This window comes from Propithecus coquereli, unplaced genomic scaffold (assembly GCF_000956105.1).
Source record: "Propithecus coquereli isolate 6110/MARCELLA unplaced genomic scaffold, Pcoq_1.0 Scaffold95, whole genome shotgun sequence".
Lineage (NCBI taxonomy): Eukaryota > Metazoa > Chordata > Mammalia > Primates > Indriidae > Propithecus > Propithecus coquereli.
In genome coordinates this window covers 2587904-2613113 of record NW_012155840.1, presented here as the reverse complement: position 1 = coordinate 2613113, position 25210 = coordinate 2587904, and the positions used below count along the sequence as shown (strand labels likewise).

The following is a 25210-nucleotide window of genomic DNA, read 5'->3' as shown; positions in this document are numbered from 1 at the left end:
GGGGTTTTATCTTTGAGGCTAGATTGAGGAGGAGTCTCTCTAAAGTGATTTTGCATTTTATTTTTGCCAGGTTCCCTGAAAGTTTTTTCAGCCCAGGACCACTTTCATGTTAATTTCATTCCTTACCAGGTCTTGGATCATTTGAGCAATGTAAATTCAAATTGCAAATTCCTATGAGGGCAGGCCTGTGGGTTATTAATTTCCCAAGGAATGGTTTTTTTCTTCCCACCAAAAGTGCTGGTCAAAGAGACAACTGTCCTTGTCTTCCTCCTACACCAGTGAGTGGGTTTTTTTCTCATCTTCCCTTCAGGGATCCCAGCTTTAAATAGAGGCCTCAGTTTCAGCTTCCTGCCTTCTGCGGGCCCAAGGCCTCATCTCCTGCGTGGATATTAAGACATAAAGCCTTGGATGACTCAGAGGGAAGCAGATCCTAGGACTCATTCTGCATCATCCCACATACATAGAGTTCTGCTTTTTTAGTTCTAGCTCTGTTTTTGGCACCTGAGAGTTTTTTTCTTATGTTCCGGTGTGAGCTGAGCTGTGCATTGGAAATGGTGTTACTTATATATTTTTTAGGGCTTCTAGACGTTTTGTAGCCAGAGAGTTTTCATAATGGTGCTGAAAACAGAAGTGTTGACTCCTTTATTGACATTATTAAGCACTATAAAACTTTATAATACAAAAGGAGTTGAACCTTACAGCTTTCTTATTTCTAAATGGAGTCATTTCTTGAATATATTCACGTTTAGAAAGATGATCTTGTCATTTCCAGGATTAATCTTTAAAGATCTGTGCACCGTCATCTACCTAAGGGACAGTAATCAATCGTTGGTGCTGAATTTACATTAAAGAATAAAAATATATTAAAAGCACATTATTTATTGTCATTATTTAATAAGTTCCGTAACTGTATAATGGCAGCTTCTCTTTGATCGTAGGCTTAGTGTTGCACCTGTTTTCTGAGGAATGAGGAATAATATGTACGTTGGAAAAAAATGATATGTTTCTTGTTCTGTTAAGACTTAATTGTTTTTTCTTTGCTCTTCTCAGTGAAAAACTACTGAGGTATGATCACTACCTAGTGCCATTCACTCTGTTCGAGTTGGCATTTTTGTATAAAAGCCAAGGGGAAATTGACAAAGCTATAAAGGCCCTAGAAACTGCAAGGTAAGTGATGAAGACAACTTTTCCATGATTTCTGTGGACTCAGGAATATCAATACTGTTGTAACAACATAATATTATACACTTAAAAATTAATTAATGCCGGCCGGGTGCGGTGGCTCACGCCTGTAATCCTAGCACTCTGGGAGGCTGAGGCGGGCTGATTGTTTGAGCTCAGGAGTTCGAAACCAGCCTGAGCAAGAGCGAGACCCCGTCTCTACTGAAAATACAAAGAAATTAATCGGACAACTAAAAATATATAGAAAAAATTAGCCGGGCATGGTGGCGCATGCCTGTAGTCCCAGCTACTTGGGAGGCTGAGGCAGAAGGATCGCTTGAGCCAGGAGTTTGAGGTTGCTGTGAGCTAGGCTGATGCCACGGCATTCTAGCCTGGGCAACAGAGTGAGACTCTGTCTAAAAAAAAAAAAAAAAAAAAAATTAATTAATGCCATGTTAGTAATAATGTTACTTTTGCTAAGTTATGCTTGGTTTATGCTCATGACTTTTGCTATAATTGTGTTGTTTACAACCCTCTTACTGCCTTACTCTATTTACAGATGTGATTGTGGGCATTGATTGGAGAGATTTCTAACTTATTCTGTTCTATATCAGGGATTGGCAAATTATCTGTAAATGGCCAGATAGTACTTTTGACTTTACAGCATAAGGTCTCCATTGCACCTACTCAGTTATATCAAAATCAGCCATAGACAATATTATGTAAATAAATAGATGTGTTCTGGATTTGGCCCTTGGATCATAGTTTGCCAACCTTTGGTATATTCAACCATTTCCATCATTTCCTTGAAGAGCCACTGATCTCATGAAGCTCTCTGATCTTCCCCTGACTCTCTCTTCTTTCTGTCTCCCTTAGCAGTTTCAAAGTATTTTTATCATGACAATGGCTCTTAGACTTGTGATTATGGCTTACTTAGGTGAGGCAAAAACCCTGTGGTCTGTTTGCCTTGAACATTTCCTGCAGTGGAGAAAGAATGCCATATTAGCTCTAGGTCATATGTATCTTAGTGATTGATCAGTTTTTTCATTTATTCAAATTCAGCAAATATTTGCTGAGCACCTATTATTTGCCAGACGCTGGTAAAGGCTCTAGAGGGACTATTGTAAATAGGCAATGTTTCTGTTCACTTAGCTGGGGAGAGATATTAAATAAACAAGAAAAATATCAGTGGTATGTGTTTTGCTGAGATTTACAATATGATGCAGGGTGCCTAGGTGTTACCTTAGATTGGTTTGATTCTAGAAGATTTCTTGAGGAAGTGGTACTGTAGTTGAGATTTGCATAATTAATTCAGTCCTGAGAAGATAAATCACCAAAAGTCACCAGCTAGGTAGGGAGCATTCCTGACAGAAGCCGCAGCTAGGGAGCCTTTAGATTGTGGGGTTGGGCCACTAGGTTGATGATGATGCTTTCCGAGCTGGGGGATGCTTAGAGCAGGTTTGGGGAAAGAAAGATACGTATTTCTGTTTGGACCATCATTCTTTGAGATGGCTATTAGGTAGATGGCGAGTTGGCAGTCAAATATACGAGAGTAGAGTTCATTGGTAAGGTCAGAGCTGGATGTAGAGATTTCAAAGTCACTAGCACAGAGATAGTAAGCTGTGAAGCCATGGTACTTGATGAGGACATTTTGGGAAAGTTATATAGCTGGAGAATGAGGTCTATCACAGTGCTTGGGATATGCCATCTTTTTAGAGATTAAACAATAAGATTAAGAAGATTAAAATCTTACTAATACAGTCAAATTAGGAAGACATCCAGGAAAGCTAATCGAACAGTATTTCAAAAGGAAGAGCATGGTCAGTTATGAGGACAGCTGCTAAGAGGTCAAACAAGGTAAGACCAGAGAAGTGGCTGCTGAATTTGGCAGCATGAAGATCATTGGTAATCTTGACAGTTGAGGTGAGGAAAGAAGTGGAGTCCGCTACTTTAGGCTACTCTTTTAGGGTGTTTGCTGTGAAGAGAGCATAGTGATGGGGCACAAGCTTCAGGGGCATGATAGGGCCAAGAAGGGTTTCTTAAAAAAAAACAAAAAACCTGTCTATCTATATGGGTGGTATGAGCATGTTGCTTTTAAAGTTAATATGTTGGGAGTGAAGATGATTAATATTTCAATTGTGATATATATGTATCTTCAAATCTAGTTACTAGAAAATTATGAACTATAAACACTGTTGCAAATATTCATTATTTGTACTATTCAGTGCTATTCACACAATGTCCAATTAGGCAAATTTATAATGATGAAAATAAAAGACTAGTAATTCACTACCAAAAAGCAATTAAAAGCCACCACCAACTCAAGACAGTATCAATGATGCAAACATAAAGATACATCCCAATAATTTCAAGACTCTCAGTTGTCTGCAGTTTTCCATATGTAGTAGGAGCTTTGTCAAAATCAGTGGCCAGAGATTTAGGAAAATACTCAATTACATCCTTTGGTAAACTCTAGTAAGATGTTGATTTTAGTTCGTGCATAATACATTTGACTATCCCTCATCAAAGTTACCAGTAAGTAGTCCTTAGACCTATGTAAAATGAAGGGCTGCAGAAACACATGCCACTGCAAAGAAAGAGGTGAGAGCCTGCCCGGGGGCCAAGGCAGTATGTGAAAGTGTTTCATTTTGCTGATCCTTAACAATTCTAGTAAAAGGAGGTCAGCATGAGTGATCTAAGTCAGGATTTAACTAATTTTGGTTTTAAATATGGTCCCTTCTGACCTATTATTGTGTAATTATTGACCAAACCACTGATACTTGCATGTGAGAATTGGAATAAGTAATTTTGGTGTCATTAAGTAATCCTGCCATCTTTGTTGCAGTTATTGCTTCATTAGGGTTTCAGGGGTTTTGTTTTTGTTTTTGGTGTGATTGATCATATTCACCATGTTTATATGCACCTGCCTTAAAATTTCCCAATTTAAAACAGGACTAGTAACAGCTCACAAAATTTGTTAGGACCTGCAAATAACCTTGCTGTGTTTGTGAATGATTTGCTAATTAAGTAGAACCTCACTACTCAAAGTATGACCTTTAGATTACCACCAGAAAAATATGAGAGGTACAGACTATTGCTGTCCGTTCCCGCCCCACGGGAACCAGAATTGCATTTTACCCAGATCCACTGTTATGCATATTACAGTTTGAAAGTAAATAAGGAGATTAGAGAGAGGAAGAGAAGAGTGGGGGTGCCCTGGTATACAAAGAAATTTTGACTGTACAATTTCATTATTATTGTCTTCAGGAACAACTACAAAGATTACTCCTTGGAGTCCAGACTACACTTCAGAATTCAGGCAGCTCTTCACCTCTGGAAAAAGCCTTCCTCAGATTGAGCAGAACATGAAGGATGGAATTTTTCCCTGAGTTAGCATCGGCATCTGCTGTATATTAGGCCTTATATTCAAGTGGAAAAATGATCTTGTGAATAAGAGACAAAAAACTGATTTTATTGTCAATATTTTCTATCATCTGAGTAGTTTACTGTTGGTCTACATAATTTTTTTTCCTATGGAATGATGTTCAGTACTATCTAGAAAATTCTTATATTTTGCCTCTCCAAAAAGAATTTCATATTAGATTTGAATTGGCGGGGGGTGAAGAATTCTTTTAAAAGACTTAACAGGTACAATAAAGCCTAATTAGAGCATTTTTTCATATACCTGTTGGTGTTTGAATGTCTTCTTTTGAGAAATGGCTATTCAGATCCTTTTGTCCATTGTCTAATTAGATTATTTATTTTTTTATGTGGAAATTAATATTTAAGTAGCACATAGCTTACAAGTTGAACCAGTTTTAGATTTGTTGGTCATTTAAACTTCAGAGATATTTTGTTGCCTAGTATTTATATTTCAAAGGGGAAATAAACATCACTTAATTTAAAATAGCTTGACAATGACCTTCTGAAGACTTCTGAAAAGGGCAGAGGGCATCAACAGGGATGTGATAATGTACTTTGTAGGTTGAAGAGACCTGTATCTATAAAAGATGATAAAATATTAAGTTATTATTTTTTTACTCTTCATGTTGGTTAAAGGTGGGGACACTTTTGAGAAACTATCCTGTTTTTGAATGTACTCATCTGTTATTACACAATCCAAAAAACCCCTGTGTATCTAAAGGGAAGAAAGTGTCATATTTTAGGAATTATTCTTAACTTTGACGATGAGAGCCTAAGATATATACATTGATTATTTTTCTTATACGAATCAAAGTTCCTGCTGCTTTAAATGATATGTAAAATGTTAATAATTTTTACAGTTAGGATGTTGGTAAGATCTAATTTTCTAGTCTCTCTAGCACTGTGATGGTTCCTTGTAAATATCTGGACTGTACTTAGTCCTTTAATTGGAAGATAGAATGAGGGCACGGAGAGGAAGAGAGCTTGACTCTGTATGGTCCTGGCTTTGCTATGGGTTAGCAGTTAACAGGGTGACCCTTGCGGGGTTCCCTGTTCTGTACGCATCACCATGTTTTACAGATGACTTTCAGGTCTTTTCAGTTTTATAACTGTGAGTCTATATATTAGGTATTTTCCACAAATAATGTTAAAATGTTGAATCAAAAACTATTCCCACGTAGAGTGTGTTTTATTTTTCAATCATCACTGCTTCCCCTGCCCCCCATCTACCCATATGTGTGTGTTGTGGCTAAGGACCAGATCGCATCCAGAGTGAGCAAAAACAATTCTTGAGTTGATAAATCTGGGTTTTGTCCTGTTTCTATTTCTATTTTGAAGAATAACTTGACATAGAAGCCTCTGCAGTTTAACAGAAAGAGCCCCAGAGTAGGAGTCAGGAGATCATCTCTGTCCGTTAATGGTTCCATGACGTGGAATAAGTGACTCACCTTTTCTGGGCTCAGTGTCCCCTGTGTGGGTAGCAACGTAGTATTTGGTTCTTGTGAGGGCTCAGGTAGATAAGGCGTATGATAACTTTCCTGTAAACCATGAAAGGCTATACAAGCGTGAATTATGGTAATAATCATGGTTTTATGCACTGATTATCAACATAAAAGTATTGGCTGAGTCTGTGGTCTCTGTTGCAAAATGCAAGAAGCATGGAAATTCAAATAGCTTTAAATTTTATTCATGTGTTTGGCATTGACAGTGGCCCAAATTATGAATTTGCTCCTTGTTCTTCCCTGCTACACGAGCTTGTGTCCAGCAGTATTTGGTGGTATTTTCTTTAAAGTGCTGATTTTTGGACCAATACTGAGGATATATTTCCAATGAAACATGATTGATATAACTCGAGTCAGAGTACCACCCCTTCGAATAATATGGTGGTAGATATCAATGTGTTATTAATATTATATAACTTTAGGTTCAGACTAAAGAGGAAGTAAAATTAACTGCCATTACAATTAGTAATGGGAAGTATGTTAAAGATTAGTTGTATATAACTTTGGAAAATATTTTATAAAGTCCTTAGAAGAGCTTTGGTAGCATTTTTTAAAGCTTACACACCCATGTTATTACTGTGAGAAGCTGCAAGTCAGAGCTGAAAATAAGTAAAAAAAAAAAAATTCTCTTTTGGGTATAAAATGAAAATTTTAAGAGGGTTTTAAAATTTTATTTTAACTCTGCATTATCAAGTATAAAAGAAGTTCATCTCTTTCATAAAAATTTTTCCTTTGTTACTTTTCTTATTATATTATTACATCCTATTCTTTATATAGTTACCTGGTAATATGGACAATCTATCCAGTGGATTTTTAAGTACTGTAATATCATTAATATTACAAATATTTATGTTTCCTGCCATATTCAAGGTATTTTAGTGGCAACAATCTCTTGTGACATCACTAAAATTGTGGAGTTATTTTTTTGATTTAGGGTGTCCTTGAAGAGTGAGTACTACAGTGAGCGTGTTTTATCTACTGAGGGACATATGTGATGGAGTTGGGTTGCCAATGTGTCTGACAGTGCAATTTGTGTACTTCCTGCTATTAATATAATTGCCTTTTTGTTTAAATGGAGAGACAGGGTTCTGATTGGTGCTTTGTAGGAATGTTGACAAGGAAGGCGTGATTTCCGCTTGACAGTTAATGAAAGATTAAGTATATCAGTTCTTATATGGACATGTGTTTTAATGTGTATGCTGCTGGATACAAGCGGTCCCAAGTTGTAAAGGAAAAAGTTCATTGATTCTCTGTATCCTCAGAGATGAGGATGAGACGAGTGGGTAGAAGCTGTAGGGAGGTGAATTTCAGATTAATAAGAATCAAGGAAGATTTTCATCATTGGAACAATCCAACAGTATAACTAGTTCTTTTGCAAAGGGATGAATTCAGCAAGCCTACATGACTGTCATTCCTGCTTGTCCAAGAAGCTTGGACCAGTTGAACTTTGATGTCACTCTGCTTCTTAGATCAGGGCTCAAATCAGTGTGTAAAGAGGAAAGTGTCCTCTCCTTTCCAAATAAAAGTGAGTGTTTTCTCCTTTGAAGCTACTATTTGAGGTGGTTGTGATAGATACTAACAGTCCCTGCTGTTAATATTCATTATGATTCTACTTCTTAACCATTACTTTAAAGTGAGTCTGTTGATCTTTGTGAATAGGGGTTTTTCCCCTCTCCTTGGACATTAAAAATAATTTTTCAAGAGGTCTTTGTGACCAACTGGAAAAATTTCTGGAATTACTCTGATTAATTCTTCATTGATTTTCCCACCCCCCGTATTTCTGTTTTTTTGTTTTTTTTGTTGTTTTTTTTTTTGCTAGTTGTACTCTATATTTAGAAATTTTAAATTCAAGTACGGTTAGGTAAAATGAGTTAACAAAGACTCCAGTGATCGTCTTGATACCCTAAGATTTTGTGATTCATTGGGCCTGGAATGGATCTTAGGAAATTATCTTGTCTTCTGCAGCCTCTAAAGAGTGTTGTTTCTCCTTCCTGCTCCTCCTCCTGTTTCTCCAGTCCTGCTCTGTCCAGCACATGTGGCTACTGAGGTCGTCATGGCCAGGGCACTTGTTGGAATGATGCCAAAAGTCAAGGGACTTTCGTTCATACATGCTGCACTCATTTAAAGGCCTCCCAGTATCCTGCTTCCTGGAGTTCTGGCTTTTACTTGCTGTCTTCTATGATCACTGGATTTGTGCTTAAAATACCTCTCTGTGAAGTTCGCTTTTTCTGTTTAAGTGCCCTTAAACTTTCATGTCATCATGTTTATTGTGCGGATGACCAAAGTCATTGGCATTTTTGAACATTATTTTGCCTACCCCACTGAGCTCTTTGTATGTTAATACCAGACTAAGACACTTTATTTTTGAGATTACTATTTTATTTTATTGATATTCTTTGCTTGTTCACAAAGTACAACTGTTAGAGTTGTAGAGGCTTGATTCTCCCCTTTGAGATGTTCGTAGATTTAATTAGTAATATTTTCTAAGATAACATTCTGAAAAATTTAGTGAAACCTTTTCAATCTCTTTGTTATCAATGTTTCAACATTGACCCTCTCAACTAGCCTAGTGTTACTATGTAAAGGTTTTTAGACACATTACCCATTTAGAGAATAATTCGGTAGGTAGTTTATTTAAAGTTATATATATTATGCCTTTTGCTGCCTATTAATATTTTTGAATGTGTATCGTACCTAGGTAATATGTATAAATATGTTTAAGATATTTTTAATCTCTTTAGACATTTCTTGATCAGATATATCTATCTATAAATAAATATATATGTAAAACAACTTAGAGATATTAAATAGACCATGTTTTATGCTTTTCCTTCAGAAGATGTATGGGATTTTCCCCAGGTTGTTCTCCCTCCCCCAGTCCAATTGTTGACATTTTTTTTCTTTAATTGTTAGATTGCTTGTTGTAAAACGCTATTCCTGCTTCCCATTTGGTAGTTTTGTCTTTTGTACATTTGCTGTTAGATTTAGTTATTTAGAAGGTTCAACTTGAAGTGTAATGAAAAGGACACATCAGAATTTATCACCAGGAAAAATACCTTTTGTGTTGAGCTGTTGCTATCTGATCTTGACGGTTAGACCCTCTTCTTAAGAGGAGACTGTCGAAGTCCATTCTGATCTGTTTATAACTTCATAACTACAGAAGGAAATGGTGCAAGGACTGTTGAGTGGACTGAGATGCCTGAGCAGGTTCTTGGCCTGAATCGTCCGGAAGGGTTATGTGGATCCAGCGGCAGAGGAAGTCCAAGCCTGATTCCCTCCTGTTGACAGTGTACTCATGACATATGTTAAGCACAGTGATACTGTAACAGGACTTTGCATGGAAAAATCAAAGTAGCTGCCTCACTGTACTTAACTAATGAAGAATGCCTACAGATGTCTGAAGATTGGATATTTAATAGGGAAGGTCAAGGGACTCTAATAACAAACTTCATTAAGTGAAACTTGAATATTAACATACAATGCACCTTGTTTGTTAATCCAATAGTTCTAGAAACAGTAATTTAAATGAAGAATTTAAGGGATGCTGGCATATCCCAGTGGGAGTTTTTGTTTTATTGCTACCTAATATTTTCTAGTAAATTGGTTTTAATTATTGGTAGTCTATTGGGCACGATTGGGGGAAAAAATGAAGTTGGTCTCAGTGTAGCCAAACTGATAGCCAACGAAATTGAATGAAGAATGAGTACAATTCTTTATCATTTCATTTTTAAAGGAATTACATTATTTTGAAATGCTGGAAGGTCTTAATTTGAAGGTATGACACACTCAGCTTTGGAAATCATGCAGACATTTTAATTCATTTCTATTTTTAATGGACACAAATGTCCAGATAGCAACTGTGGGAATAGTAAATGAGTACAGTTTTCATTAATTCACATTTTTTTCCTAAAGTGATTTATTCTTCATAGTAGACAGTTACTTTCTATAGAGTGATTTTTTTCTTTAAGAAAGTAATTTACATGAAAAGAGAGATTACGGTTAAATTTAATGGCCTAAGCATTGTTAGGTTCTGTTTAACAGAAGGAGAACACATATGTTTCACCAATATGTGTGGTCCAGAAAAATTACTTAATTCTCAACAATATGTTGCATTTTCATATTGTGTTAGGAAAAATTCTATATGTAGTTTATTTTTTATTTTTTTCCCTTTGGTAACTGTTGACATCCAAATACCTGAATGAAAACCAACTGACTCATTTATATATTAGTGTTTTAAAATATTTATTTGCAAATGTTCATAGAACACTTGAATTTTTTGATGCAAGTTAGTAAATTATGTAAAGGCAAATATATATATTTAATAAGTGAGATATATATAATTTAGTAATTATTACTAAAATTTATTTCCAAAGCAAATTTATTTTGTAGGTGCTTCATTTGGGAAATTTTGCTTTGCCTTAAAACATACAAAATAAACCTGTCTTGTGATATGACAACCTAAAAACCCCTGTTAACTTGACATGTAGGGGGACTTTGAAATTCTTTGATAATGTGTTTTTCACTTTTGTTTGGATTAAACAAAAATAAAATTGGAGGTTATAGTATTTTGTAAACCAATGTGAAGTTTCCTGTTCAATCATCAAAGCTACCTGGATGTACTTTATAATTCAGTGTTCTATTAGTAAAAGTTGTCATCATTTTATCTCTTTCTCTTCTCTTTACATTTGAGTTCAGTCTCCTATCTTTCCCATTTTCAACGATCACAGTTTTTACAGAGCAAAACATTTTTAGAAATTGAAGATGTGTGAGTTCTATGTAAAATGAATGTGTTAGTAACATCCATCTGCTGATCAAGTAGGCATTGGATCTGGTACCAGAAAGTGAAATAGATTGTAGCTATAAAAGTATTTTATCAATATAAGTCGTGAAGAAAGAAGAAAACTGTGAACTTATCATATTTTTAATATAAAAACTATGTTCCCAATGAGTATTCTCTTGCTGATTTTGTGTTAATGTTATCTATGATTTGTAAGCTAATGCTGATATAAAAATCTAAAATTTCAACATGAAGACAGCAGTTCCTGGAGCCTATTTTTACCATTAAGATGTTTTTGAAAACAGATGCCATCTTAGAAATTATATTTTTAAGTGCAAATAAATCATCCTAACTCGAAAGTCAACACATTTTATTTTTCATTCCTTGGTATAACAGAGTACGCTGCATTATTAGATACATGTTTAATTTATCAGATTTTCTTAGAATTCTATATTTTCATATTGCTACACTGGTTTACCTGTAATATGCAACTGAATTGTTATTTAAATAAATTACACTTGATGGAATTGCATTCTTATTCTGGTTGGTCTACATGTGGAAGCAGTACACAATATCTGTTTTGCTGGTCTTTCTAAACTTGAGGTTTTTTCTTGGTAAGACTTTTTTTCCAACATTAACAGGCAGGTCTGCACGCCCTGCTCCGTGCCATGCTCTTGGCTGAGCCCTGGGCGTGGAGAGACAAAGGGGGTGGTACTGTTGTCTTGAGGGAGGATTGACTTCCTTATCTTCTTTTTATCATCTATTTAATAGCTCAGAGATTTAGGTTAGCTGCTAACATGTCCAATTTAAGGAGGAATCTCAGTATTCAGTGTAGCACAATGGAAGAAGTCCTAGTCTCTGGGAATCAGAAGTTCTATATTTGAGGCTAGATTTGGCTGGCTTGTGGCATGTGATCCCTGTCCCTAGCCATTAACTTCTCTGAATGTTGCCTAACCCCTCTCTAAAATGGGGACAATTCCACTGCTCCTTTCAGCTCTAGGAGGATCAGAGGAGAAGGTATGCAAGACCGCAAAGGGCAAATCAACAGGAAGTGCTTTCTTTCACTCCTCACCTGTATGAGATAGGGTACACGAATGTCTGTCACAAACCAGGTGTTTCTGTCAGGGGGGTGCCTTTTCATGACATTCAGAAACTCAGCCTTTTTCAGTCTGTGGCTCTGCCATCTTCGACGCATGGTTGCTCAGGTCACTGTGGTCTTTGCATCAAGCCGCTGAAGGGGAAAAGCATGGAGGTGTGTGTGAGGGAGGTGGTACATGTCATTCATGTGCCGTTGGCTAGAACTCAGTCACGTTGCTTCACCTAATGACAGAGGCAGAATTGTAGTCTAGCTGTGGGCTCTGGAAAAAGGAAATGGCTGTGGCGAACGGTTAGCTTGTCTTGGCCACATTTGCATTTGGGCTGGATCCACTGTGGCTCTCCCACTGTATCCCATGCTTTCATGCTCGTCTTCCCTTTGTTCTTAGGCACGAGGAGCTTAATAGATTTGCAAATGCATTAGGTACAACTCTGGGTATAAAGAAATCAACTTGAGCTGGTTTAAAAACAACTTGAGCAGGCATATACTAAATGGATAAGAGGTGTCTGTGGAATCTAGGGGCAGGAATATGGGAGATCCACAGGAAGTATTTTAATTCAGAATAGAAAAGCTGAGAGACCCGGAGAAAATTTCTTTCATCTCCTGTGCATCCACTTCCTTCTCGGCAGACGAACTTCTGCTAGTGGTGCACAGGCTATGTGATGAGAGGAATATGTCCACAACAACAAAGGCTTCCTTTTCTCATGTGCTCCCTCTCTATTTCAGGCCAGTGAGGGATCAAGTCCACACCATCCTCATATAGGGCCCTGGACTACAAGCCTCCATTATTTGGAATGAGAAGAGGAAGGAACATAGTGTATATGAATTGGGTCTTAAAGCTTCCACCTGGAAGGGACATATTTTACATCCAAAGCGAATCACACAGCTTTACCTAACTTCAACTGAGCAGGAAAGTACAACCCTAACGTGTGTCCGGGAGAAGCAGCAGAAATAGATGGTAAATAGCACAAATGACCACCTTTCTGGTTGTCGGATATCTGGTTCACTCTCTTTTGTGCACACAAAATACACTCGCTTCTGCTTCAAGGGAGATAGCTAAAAAAAATCCCTTCTAGTTATGGCGTCTCTGCAACATGCCTTATAGTCTTATTTCGAATCCAAATGTGGCTCCAATTGGTCTGGACACCATGAGCTAAAAAGTTATTTGCCCTCTGTATACAATTTATGTACTGGTGGCTGTGGTTTGAGTGTCTCCCTCCAAAACTCAAGTTGAAATTTAATTGCCATCGTGATGATATTAAGCGGTGGGACCATTAAGAGGCTTTGCCCTCATGAATGGATTTGTTGTTGCAAGAGTGGATTGTTATAAAGGTGAGTTTTGGGGCAGTCACAGTGAGTGGCTCACGCCTATAATCCTAACACTTTGGGAGGCTGAGGTGGGAGAATTGCTTGAGGCCAGGAGTTGGAGACCCCATCTCTGCAAAAAATGGAGAAATTACCCCAGTATGGTGGTGCGCACCTGTAGTCCCAGCTATTTGGGAGGCTGAGGCAGGAAGATGACTGGAGCCTAGGAGTTTGAGGTTGCAGTGAGCTATGATGATCCCACTGCACTCTAGCCAGGGGTGACAGAGTGAGACCCTGTCTCAAGAAAAAAAAAGTTTGACCCTCTCTTGCCCTTTTGCCTTCCACCATGGATGATGCAGCACAAAGGCCCTCGCCAGATATGGGCCCCTTGACCTTGGACTTTCTAGCCTCCAGAACTGCAAGAAATTAATTTCTTTTCTTTATACATTACCCAGCCTGTGGTATTCCATTATAGCAACACAGAACAGACTAAGACATTGGTTGAGCAGAGGTTGCATAACCACAGTAAACACTCCCACTCAGAAGGTGAAAAGTAAAGCATGGGAAGCCACAGCAACCACTGGTCTGTGACGATTCTAAAATCCCGTGCTTTGAGCTTCCCTACCTTGGGAATAGGGAATGTGCCTTGATTGGGCCTTGATCCCATTGGTCTCTGTGGCATCTTGTTTCACCTTCTGAGAGATTTTTTTATTTTCCGTATATTTTTTTTGGCTACATTTGAAGCGGCTGTCAAAGAAATTGCCCTCCCCAGGAACTAGGCAACATTCTCAGCCCTTTCCTGCCTCACACCGGGTCCAAAGGATCATTTATCATTTTAAGTCTCAAAAAGTCACAGCCTTTTCCAGTGCTGGTGTTTCTGTAGTAGTACAATTCTCTCAAAAATTTAGTCGGTTTTTTATCTGATTCAGCATCATATGCCAAATAACCACACCGCAGTATGTCTAAGACATTACTCATTCCCATTGAATTAATTGACTAAACTTAATATTAACTTGAGTCAATACCGGCTCTGGAACTGATTTGTGTATTAGATTAGGCTAGAATATGCTATAGTAATAAACAGTGCCCGAGTCTCAGTGGCTTAAAATAGTAGTTTATTTGCTGCTCATTTGTTTTCAAATATCGTGTTGTCGCATGTTTATGTGCATTTCAGGTCAGTAGAGAACCGTGTTCTGCATTGTGGAAGCCATTGGAACCTCCACCATCTGGAATGATACTCATTGCAAAGGGAAAAGAGTTTGGCAAATTGCACACTGGCTTTAAAAAAACCAAAAACGCCTTTATTGAGGTATAATTGAAATACTGTTAAATGTACTCCTTTTAATTATACAGGTCTACATTTAGTAAATGTATACTTTTATGCAGCCATCACCATGATCCAGTTTTAGAACACGTCCGTCACCTCAAAAGGTTTCCTCTTGTCCTTTTGCTGTCAACCCCCAATCCCAACCCCCTAACCCCAGGCAAACACTGACCTGCTTGTCTCTATAATTTTGCCTTAAATGAAAAAGTTATATAAATGGAATCATATAATAGGTAGTCTTTTGCTTCTGGTTTCTCTCAGCATTATGTTTGTGAGTTTGATCCATGTTGTTAGATACATTCGTAGTGCATTTTTGTTAAGTTGTATTCCATTGCATGAATATTCCTTTGTTGATTATCCATTCACCAGTTAATAGGCATTTGGGTTGTTTCTAGATTTTGGCTTTCACCAATAACACCACTTTGAACATTCACAAACAAGTTTTGTGTGGATGAAAGTTTTTATTTCTCTTGGGCAGATACACAGGAGTGGAATTCCTGGGTCATACACAAGGCTATATTTAACTTTTTAGGATACTGCCTGTCTTCCAAATGGGCTGTATCACTTTTCATTTCCCTCAGCAGCGTAGGACAATTCCCATTTCTCTGCATCCTCACCAACCCTTGATGTTGTCAGTCTTTGTTGTAACCATTCTGGTATATGTGAAATGCATTTCATTGGTGTTTTGATGCATTTTTTTTTTGAAACATGGTTTCACTCTGTCACTCAGGCTGGAGTGCAGTAGCCTGATCGTAACTCACTGCAGCCTCGAACACCTGAGCTCAAGTGATCTTGTTGCCTTAGCCTCCTGAGTTCTGGAACTATAGACATATACCACTATTCCTGGCTAATTTTAAAAATTTTTTTGTAGAGATGAGGGGGTCTCACTATGTTGCCCAGGCTGGTCTCGAACTCCTGGCCTCACACGATCCTCCCAGCTTGGCCTCCCAAATTGCTAGGATTACAGGTGTGAGCCACTATGCCTGGCCCATATTGTTTTGTTTTTTGTTTTAAATTGATATGTAGTACATATAACATAAAAGTCAATGTTTTAAAGTATACAATTCAGTGGCTTTAGTATATTCAGTAGGTTGTACAACCATCATCATTATGAATTCTAGAACATTTTCATCACTCTAAAAGGAAACTCTGTACTCATTAGCAATCAGTCCTGATTCCTTCCTGTTTCCATCACCTGGAATCTCTAATCTAGTTTCTGTCTTTATGGATTTGCCTATCTGAACATTTCATATAAATGGAGTCATACAATGTATGATATTTTGTGTCTGGCTCCTTTTGCTTAGCATAATGTTTTCAAATATCGTGTTGTTGCATGTAACAGTACTTCATTCCTTTTTAGAGGCTGAATAGTACTTCATTATATGGATATATCACATTTTCTTTATTCAGTAATTGAGGGACTTTTGATAGGTTTCTACTTTTTCACTATTATGAATAATGCTGCTACAATAATTCATGTACAAGTTTTTGTGTGAACATATGGTTTCAGTTTTCTTGGGTACATACCTAGAAGTGCGGTTGCTGGGTTATATGTTAATTCTGCATTTAACTTTTTGAGGAACTGCCAAACCATTTTCCAAAGTAGGTGTATCATATTACATTCCCACCAGCAATATATGAGGGTTGTGATTTCCCCACGTCATTCTAACACCTGTTACCTTAGAGTTTTTAAATTAATAGCCATACTAGTGGGTATGAAGTGAAATCTCATTGTGGGTTTGATTTGTATTTCTGTAATGTCTAATGAGGTTGAGCATCTTTTCACATACTTACTGGCAATTTATATATTTTCTTTGGAGAGAAATATCTATTCAAATCTTTTATCCATTTAAAAATGTGGTTGTCTTACTAGAACTTTATCAAATGTATGATTTGCAAATATTTCGTTCTGTTCTGTGGATTGTCTTTTCATTTTCCTGATAGTATCCTTTGACACACAAAGGTTTTTAATTTTTATGGGGTCCAGTTTATCTGGGCTTTTTTTTGTTGTTGCTTGTGATTTTAGTGTCATATCTGTGAAACGATGGCCTAATCCAAGGTCACACAGATTTACACCTAAGTTTTCTTCTAAGAGTTTTATAGTTTAGCTCTTACATTTAGGTCTTTGATCCATTTTGCGTTAAATTTTGTACATGGTGTGAGATAGGGGTCCAACTTCATTATTTTGCATGTGGATATCCAGTTGTAGCATCTCCATTTGTTGAAAAGCACACTGGCTTTTAAAGCTTCCACACAGAACTTTCTCATACACCATTTCCATTCATATTTCATTGGTCTAAGTAAGTCATCTGTTTATGCCCGGCTTCAAGGGGACAGGTAAGTACAGTTCTACCACATTTGTCCATGGTTCGAAGTTCACATGTTAGAGTTCCATGACTATCTTTCTTAGTACAAGTTCCAAGTCCTTTAAGGGGGAGATTTTATTGTCCTGGCTTGGGAGAGGTGATGTGACCTTCCCTTCAAGCAATTGTGACCAAGGAAACAGGGTCATTTGGAATGGACATGGCTGCTGGAAGTTCACCCCTATGGACTGGGGTGGGACAGTTAAGGGAAAAGGATCACAATAAACCCTCAGAGTATCATGTATGATTTTGAATCTAATTCTGGTTTAGGTTACTTAAAACTTGTCCACAGCTATATGTTCCCCGATTATACCTTTGTTTAGCAAATACTTACTGAGTTTCTGCTGTTTCTAGACACTCTTCCAGGCACTTGGAAAATACTAGTGAATAAAACAGAGATTGGCTTCTTCGTGGAGCTTTTATTCTAACGGGATGAGTCAGACATTAAACAATAAATGGGATAAATAAGTTATATAATGCAGGGTTTGGCAATTTAAGCCTAGGCCCTGAGGCAGGCTGCCTGTTTTTATAAATAGTGTTATTATGACACAACCACACCCATTCTTTACATGTTATGTATGGCTGCTCTCCCACCACAATAACAGAGTTGGGTAGTTGCAACAGAGTCCTTAAGGCATGCAAACTTGAAATATTTACTATCTGGCTCCTTAAGGAAACATTTGCTGACCCCTACATAATCTGCAGAAGGTGTTCTGTGCAATGGAAAAAAGAAAAAACAGAGCCAAGGGAACTGGGAATGTTGAGGCGGAGAAGAATGTCAGTTGTGGTTTCAAATAAGATGGTTAGAGTGGGCCTCATCCAGAGAGGGAAGTTAGAGCAAAGACCTGACAGAGGGAAGAGCTAAACAGATATCTGAGGGAAGAGTATTTCAGGCATAAGCCAGTGCAAAGCCAGCGCAAGGGCATTAAGAAAGGAGTGTGCCAAATGTGTTCAGAGAGCATCAAAAAGATCATGCGACTGGCTTGAAGGGAGTGAGGGGACTGTAGCAGGAGATGCGTCAGATTGCGGCGAGTACCGAGGAGGATCTGAGACTTTACCCTGCTTGCAAGCTAACGAATTTAGCCTGCACAGTTTTGTGGATTCTGGCAGAAGACATGAGATTCCTGAGTCAGAGACAAAAACGCTATTACTCATGGCACAACAAGCAGCACGAATGTCAGCGTATTTGCATCAGTTCCTCTTGTCAACCAAGTCCCACGAGGGTGAGGAACACAGGTGGCTGCCTCACCCCCAGTGGGTTTGTGTCACAGCTGAGGAGCCCCAAGCTCAGGGAGCCTGAATCTTTCATACTGGACTGCAAGCAAATCTTCCTGCCCTTTGCTCTGGAGGGAGATAGTCTCTTTGTCACACTGGATGGTAAACAGGCCTGTCTTCTGCTCTGGAGGGAGACACTACCTCTTCCGAAGCTGCTCACTCTCTGAACATTTCCAAGAAGATAGTCTGCAACAAAGCTGGTCAGTGCCTCTTCCTTTGAGATGTGCAGAAAAACAAGAGACTGTGGAGAATTGTCTCCCAATGGTAGGTGTATAAGTCACCTTTGGAAGGCAATGGTAAAAAATCAAAATGGCAAAAAGTGAAAAAAAACTGTGACTTTTACCCAGACTGGAATGAGGAACCATTGCAGTTTTCAGCACGAGAGTGGCATGAGCTAACTTATGTTTTGAAAAGATTGCCCTGGCTGCCGTGTTGAGGGTAGGGTGCGGTGGATCAGGCAGAAGCAGAGAGACAGGAGGCCGTTGCAGTGACCCAGACTGGAGTGGTGGCAGCTCAGACTGGAGTGTGGTGTCTGGGGTTTGGGCCTGAATGGGCAGATTGTGGGGGAATGCTCAGAAGACAGTTTGGACACAATGAGTTCAAGATCTCTATTAGACATCTTGATCATGAGTGGGCAGTTGGATAAATGCCTCTGGAATTTGGGAGAGAGGTTTGGGTTAAGATAAAACATTGGGAGTCCCTGGCATACGGATGGCATTGAAAGCTGTGTGACTGGAGACTTACAGGGAGACCTCAGGGAGTGCCTATATGATATTTCATCAGTAATTATGATTGGGGCTGCATTACATGCTCTGTTCACCCTCAAAGCTAAATTGGGCCTGCTGGGATTCAAACTGGATCAAATGTAATGTAGATGAATAACTAAGCACAAACTTAAAAATGAGATCTTCCGATTAAACAGGGCCTTTGTCTGGCTTTTTGAAGACTTCCGTATAGCTAAAAGAGGGAGAGTGTCATTTGAGCTTTCAGTGGGGGTAGAGGGAAGCCAAGCATTAAATCTCAAATCTTAATTAAGAAAATTTGACAATGTTAAACAAGAAGCAGCTGCGAGGGGGAAGATTTGTGTGCATTTTTATCCCCACTTTGAAAGCCTCAGATTGATTGTCTTTGGAGCAGAATGGAGCAAATTGTCACAAATCTTGTTTTCTGAGAAACCAGTTATATCAACATTACGGCACGCCACTGCCACAGCCAGCATGCCAAAAATAACATGAAAAGGAATGGCTGCAAATCTACTTAGAATTAAGCCAGTAATTATTGCGTTTGTGATCATTTCCAAGAATTGTTCCTACCCAAATATTAAATGGAAAATAAGGAGCTCATTCTAGCCTTGAAAGTTTTCCATTTCATTTTTCTCCTTTTCTTCCCTTACTAATGATTTATGTTAATAAACTATTAATAGTTTTGAACAGAGCCCTTCTATGTTGAAATTAAAAACAAAGTCATTTTAATAGAATTTCCGAGACTTCACAGTTTCTTTACTAAAAGAGAAAATAATTTTCTCTCTTTGCTTGTTATTTCTGTGTCTGAAATTACTTATAACACTAAAACTTCTTAAAATCCAGATTAAAGGTATGTGTTCATTTAAAGTCCTGGGGGCACCAACTATTTCCTGATCTCTATTATTAAGTAAATAAATGTTAATTTGGCCAAAAATCTATTTGGCAAACTCTGGGTGAACACAGAGAAAAGAGTGGTGCTAATGGACCCAATGTAGCAATGGAGATAAACCCTCTTTAAATTGTCCATAAAATTGAAATTAGATGGAATCCTTTATTAAAGGAAAAAATATTTTTTAAAATGATTACTGCATAATTATTTAAGAATTACTCAGTATTTCTCTAGCTCCTTCTTCCCCTGCTCCCTTATTCTCCCTACAAGTTAGGTATATCAGCAGATCATGTACATATTTGTGGTGCTCATTAATCTAGTAGGAAGCATGTATTAATATATTCCAACATTTCATTGCCTTGGGGGATTCTTTTTTTTCTAATCCTTGTCTAAGGTTTACGCATAACTTTAATCCAGTAGGAACAAGAACACATTCCTGCTCCACCCTTTCTCACTCAGCTGATCTTCCTAAGGCCCCATCAGGCAAAGCATGACCACAAAGGTGATTTACTGACTAGCTGTCAGAAAGATGATTGCTTCTTTTAAAATTAACTGCATGATGTTCATTGTCAACAAAACCGTGGCTCTTGGAAAGGACATTACATTTAGAACTGTCTGGAAAGGTTCAGCTCGTTGGTAGAACAAAGACTGGTACGATGCTCTTTTAGCCATATAGCTTCATTCATTTTCAGAGCCAGCCCTTGTCCTTCAGCCATTTGGCAATCTGTGTGTGGAGCACTGGCTGCAGTGTGGTGCAGTGGTTCTCAACTTTTCACGTCTTGAACTCTACAAATCTTTTTTGGGAGGAGGGGTGGGGATGAGGCACAAAGCCATCTTTAAATATGATTGCTGTCCAAGCAAAAAGTGAGGTAGTGTGGGAGCGACAGTATTTCAGATTAATACACGACTATTTGCCTCCAGGGCACCCTCCTCCTTATCTTTCCAGATGACCTCTCTGTCCCTAGACTTAGTTTATGCAAACACATAAGAAAAGTAATAAGTGTCCACGATTTTGATTATCAAAATCCATGGCTGGATAATCATTGTTGGATGATATTGTTGGGTAGAATGTAGGGACTGAGAGAGCACAAATTCTTAATCATTGAAGTTAAAACCCTGTGTCCCCCATTTGGTTAGGGAGCAACAATTCAATGCCAGGTCAACAGAATCTCCTATGCTTAGAATCCATTCTCACGGCTCTTATACGAGCCACTGGGAAGCCCATAAACTCAACGATTGTTCCATTTTTCCCTTCAGATTAACTTTCTTTTTCCACATCCCCCACAGTGATTTTTCCATTACCATTTGATGCTCAGTTTTCATTTCCCCTAACACTGGTCCCTGGAAGTCTTCCAAAGTCTCAGGAAGCGTAATACATTTGATTTCACCTTGTTCCTTTCTCACCTACTTCATCATAAAATTGATTTATGGATTTATTTGAGAATCTTCTGCCCTCCAAAGGAAGGGTCTATAAAGCTTAGTCCAAAGGAAAAAGTCTCTTGTTCCAAGGCCGGCTAATTTCTCCCTCCACATGGCCTCTAGCAGTAAGCTGGCCACCAACTGTCCTCTTCATACTGCCTTTTGTTGGCTCTCCCATGGGTGTTGCTCACTGTCCCTGACTTTACAGCCACTTTTAGGTCTGTCAGTAGCACCTTCCTTGGGGAAGACCTGGAGATGAAGCTGAGGCTGCTTTTTCCCCTATCTTTGCTGGACGTGTTGCAGTGAAACAACACAGGCAGTTCATGTTTGCGCTGGTCAATATACTCAGGTTGGGCTTCCAAGCTGTTGTCCGGAACAGTCAGTGAGGTTGTGCTTCTTTATTCTAGGTTGTGGCGTGGGCATTCGTTTAGCCTTAAACTAGGATTTACAATGACTAAAGGAGATTGTGTTAGACTATGTTGTACATTTACAAAGGTAAATCATGTTTTCCTTACAGGCTGAGAGTGACGGATAGAAGGTAAGCTGGGAAATCCCAGGACTTTTCAACCCATCCTTAAATCCCTGGGTTTAGACCTCAGCTCGTGTGTGATGTGGGTGGTCGATGATTGCAGTGGCTGTTATTTTTGTTGTGTTGTTCCAAGCAAATATCTACTTTGTTTCTTCTCTATGTTTTGTCATACCAGATTGTTTAAATACTGCTGAGTGGTGACTGTCCAGGCACCTACTGAATAGAAAGGGTTTTAAACAGGAGGCAATTACACAAAATCAAAAGGATAAGAATGGCTATTAATGGAAGAAACACAGATACCAAACATGAGATACTGAGAAAGGAGTAGAAAGTCTACTAGCAAATGTACTACGACTACATTTCATTCTTTAGTTTGGCGAAAGGCCCTCATGCACCATTTCTGGTCAATCGCCAATGGGCTTAGGTGTTTGTTTCTTAGTTCCACAGCTTCTTTTCTGAGTAGGCCTTACCCAGATAACCCAGCTTCACAGGTGTAAGTTCAATAAAACAAGATTTATCGACATTTACCTCCACCCCTTGACTGACCGGAGGGGCGAGTAAGGTGGGTTCCATGCTCATCCTTCAGGCCACAAATTGCATTGTGGAGATCTGCATGGGGAGGGTGGCTCTCACACCACAAATCTCAGAGGTGCGCATCTGCAGCCCCATATGCTCAGGAGGGACAACAGTTCTGTCAATCGGACTTTGAGTAGGTCACATAACAGCATGGACCAGAGTCTGTTATTTCCAGATGCCCTGGGGAGGGCCAGAGGGATCCTTCTGAATGGAGTTAACCAGGGGCAGTCAGGGCTTATCTAGAGTGGCTAAGCTTTCTTGGAGAAGGACACAGGTGCACAAATACCCTACCAAAAACTCCACTTTCACTCATAATTTGGTGAAATTCCACTCACTGAACTTTAACCAGTGAGGTATCGGATATCCTTTTTTGTATACTAAAGCCTATATAGACTTGAACCAATTCAGAAGATAGTCTGTTGGCCAAAGGGAAAAATCCACATCACTAGGTAGCATTTTCTTGGACTTCCAAGGTGCCACAGAGATTGTTTTCCCCCTAAGATCACTATCAGTATGAAGTATGTATACATGTGTGTGTTCGTGTGCACACACACACAACACCCAATGGAAGTCTCTTTGCTTTGTGCAGAAACATTCTTACCGTTCCAAGATTAAATGGGCTACTCTACGGCTTTCCCACCTTGTCTTATGCCTGCATGAAGCTCATCTATGGAAGGAGGCTGCCCCACTGGAAGTCACCCTTTTGGTTTGGAGCTGCAGGGCCAGCAGGCTCTGGCAGGTGCCTAAGTCCACTTTGTAAGCTTTCTGCTATACTCCAGATAGCTCGGCACACTCCGGCTGGGCCAAAACACTAATGTCCTCTTTCAAATGTCAGTGGGATTTGATCCGCAGCAACAGTTTGATGGCTATCTTTTAGTCCCTTTGCAGGATTACCTTTATATCAATAATTTACTGATGCAGGGACTTTCAGAACTTTTGTAGTCTCTTGCAAACGGCCCTGGCAAAGCTTGTGCATTCAGTATGTGTTGAATGAGCCCATGGATTACTGGTGTCAGGAGTCCTTTTCTGGACTTGCCTTAGCTTGGTGGACCTCAGGTTGTGTTGCCTTCTAGGAGGTCTACATAGGATAATCAGAAAAGAGAAGTCTAGAAGGCTCCCAGAGGCTTGACACAGGACTAAGCATTTATATATAGAGAGGGAGGTGGCAAGTGAAGTCGGTTTCCTCACTAAGACAGCAGCTGGGCAAAATGGTTTTACAAGCAAGGTGGATGCGCTGAGTGGGCTATTATGGGGATTACTGAGGAGATCAATTCATGGCAGATTGTTTTTCGGCCAAAAACAATCTGTTTGAGAGCCAAGTCAGGATTCGACAGAAATCACAGTAGGTACTTTAAGAAGAAAACGATTTAACACAGGAGATTAGGTGCTTATAAAATCAGAAGTCTTGGTCGAGTAGGTTCTATGTGTGGCTTCCAGGAATGACTCTGGAACACCAAAGAAGTGACCCACCAGGGGACACAATCAGGAAGGGGGAGAATTAAGAGGCTACCACATTTAACCATGAGTTGAAAAAAAAACATGCTGTTTAGCTGTAATCCTGGGATCAGGAAGTCACCTCCTCTCTAGATCTGTACACAGAACCCTGCTGCCGAAAACTCCCATGTCTCCACAACCTTGCTTGCCAGTAGGAACAACCCAAAGTCGCAGGAAGATGGTGTCTTCCTCGCTTCTGCCTCCAAATCTCCTGTTAGGGCATCGGACTGAATTTATATCCAGATCTGAGGCAGCAAGGGCATGTGAAAAATGTAGTTTTTAAGCTTTCCAGCTCCTTCAGTTCAGGAAGTCACCATAGAAGGAGGTTGGGATAGGTGCTGAGGAATCGCTGTCTAGAATTCAACACGTCTCCCCCATGGGCCCCCTCCCCCTGCAGCAGCTTCAGCTTCCCAGCAAGGTGAGAGAGTGTGAGCTCACTGGGCTGTTCTGGGCAGGTGTGCCTGAAGTGGTTCACCAGGGAAGACTTACTCAGGCCACATGGACATCTGGGACAACAGCAGGGATGGAGGCCGAGGCAATTACTGCCAGGAGGATAGCACCTTCTGGCTGGGTGAGTAAGAGGCCACGACAATCTCTTCAAGGTTGGTAAGGTGACTCCCAGCACCATTTTTGGTATTGGAAGCTCCTGTCCTGCAGTACACTTTCTGGTAGCAGCTTCGAGGGAGCAGGTAGGGCAGGCTATTGGAAGGAGGGTATTTGCTGACTAGCTTCTCTCCAGAAGTGCTGACGGCTGCATTCATCACGTGAGCTTTTTCGTAGATGTGTGATGGGCAGATGGGTAATTGAGGGTTGCCTTCTCCTGGGTCCTGCAGCTTCCTCTGGTTGTGCTGGTGGCTTCAGGACCAGCCTCTAGCACGAAAAGTGTATGAATGGGCAGGTGGCCTGTCGGGGGTCAGCAGTCCTTAAAGAGTAGTGTTTATGGACTGGCTCTCCTAGCACCCTGAAGTTCCTCTCTGGCTGTTAGGTCTTGGCCCTGGCCATAGGGCAGGAAGCCACATGATCACATTGAGAGGGTAACTTCCTGGCGGGCCCAGGGCTCGTTGCCTTCATGCAAGATCATGTCAATGCCTACTTTAAAATCTCCCATGGCTTTTGATTTGCATGAGGCAAGAGTTTAAGCTCTGTATATGGCTTTTAAGGCTCTATTTGATCTGGGCCCTGCCTAACTCTGACTTCAACTCCTACTCCTCCTTGTTCACTTCGTTCCAGCCACACTCACTTTCTCCTTATTCCTCTAACATGCCAACTGCGTTCGCCTCATAGCCTTTGCACTCATTGTTTGCTGTGCATGGACCAAACTTCCCTCGGGTCTT

General features: G+C 39.5%; 1 protein-coding gene across 1 annotated transcript in view; it reads left to right on the top strand.

Annotated features, from left to right (window-relative positions):
• TTC39B (tetratricopeptide repeat domain 39B) overlaps window positions 1–4618 on the top strand; it is a 42076-nt gene extending 37458 nt beyond the window's left edge. The window contains exons 14-15 of the mRNA XM_012665054.1: window positions 1051–1167; window positions 4429–4618. Coding sequence (XP_012520508.1) covers window positions 1051–1167; window positions 4429–4519 — 208 coding nt within the window. The 3' untranslated portion in view covers window positions 4520–4618. The remainder of the gene's footprint in view (window positions 1–1050; window positions 1168–4428) is intronic.
• Window positions 4619–25210: the final 20592 nt, after the last annotated feature.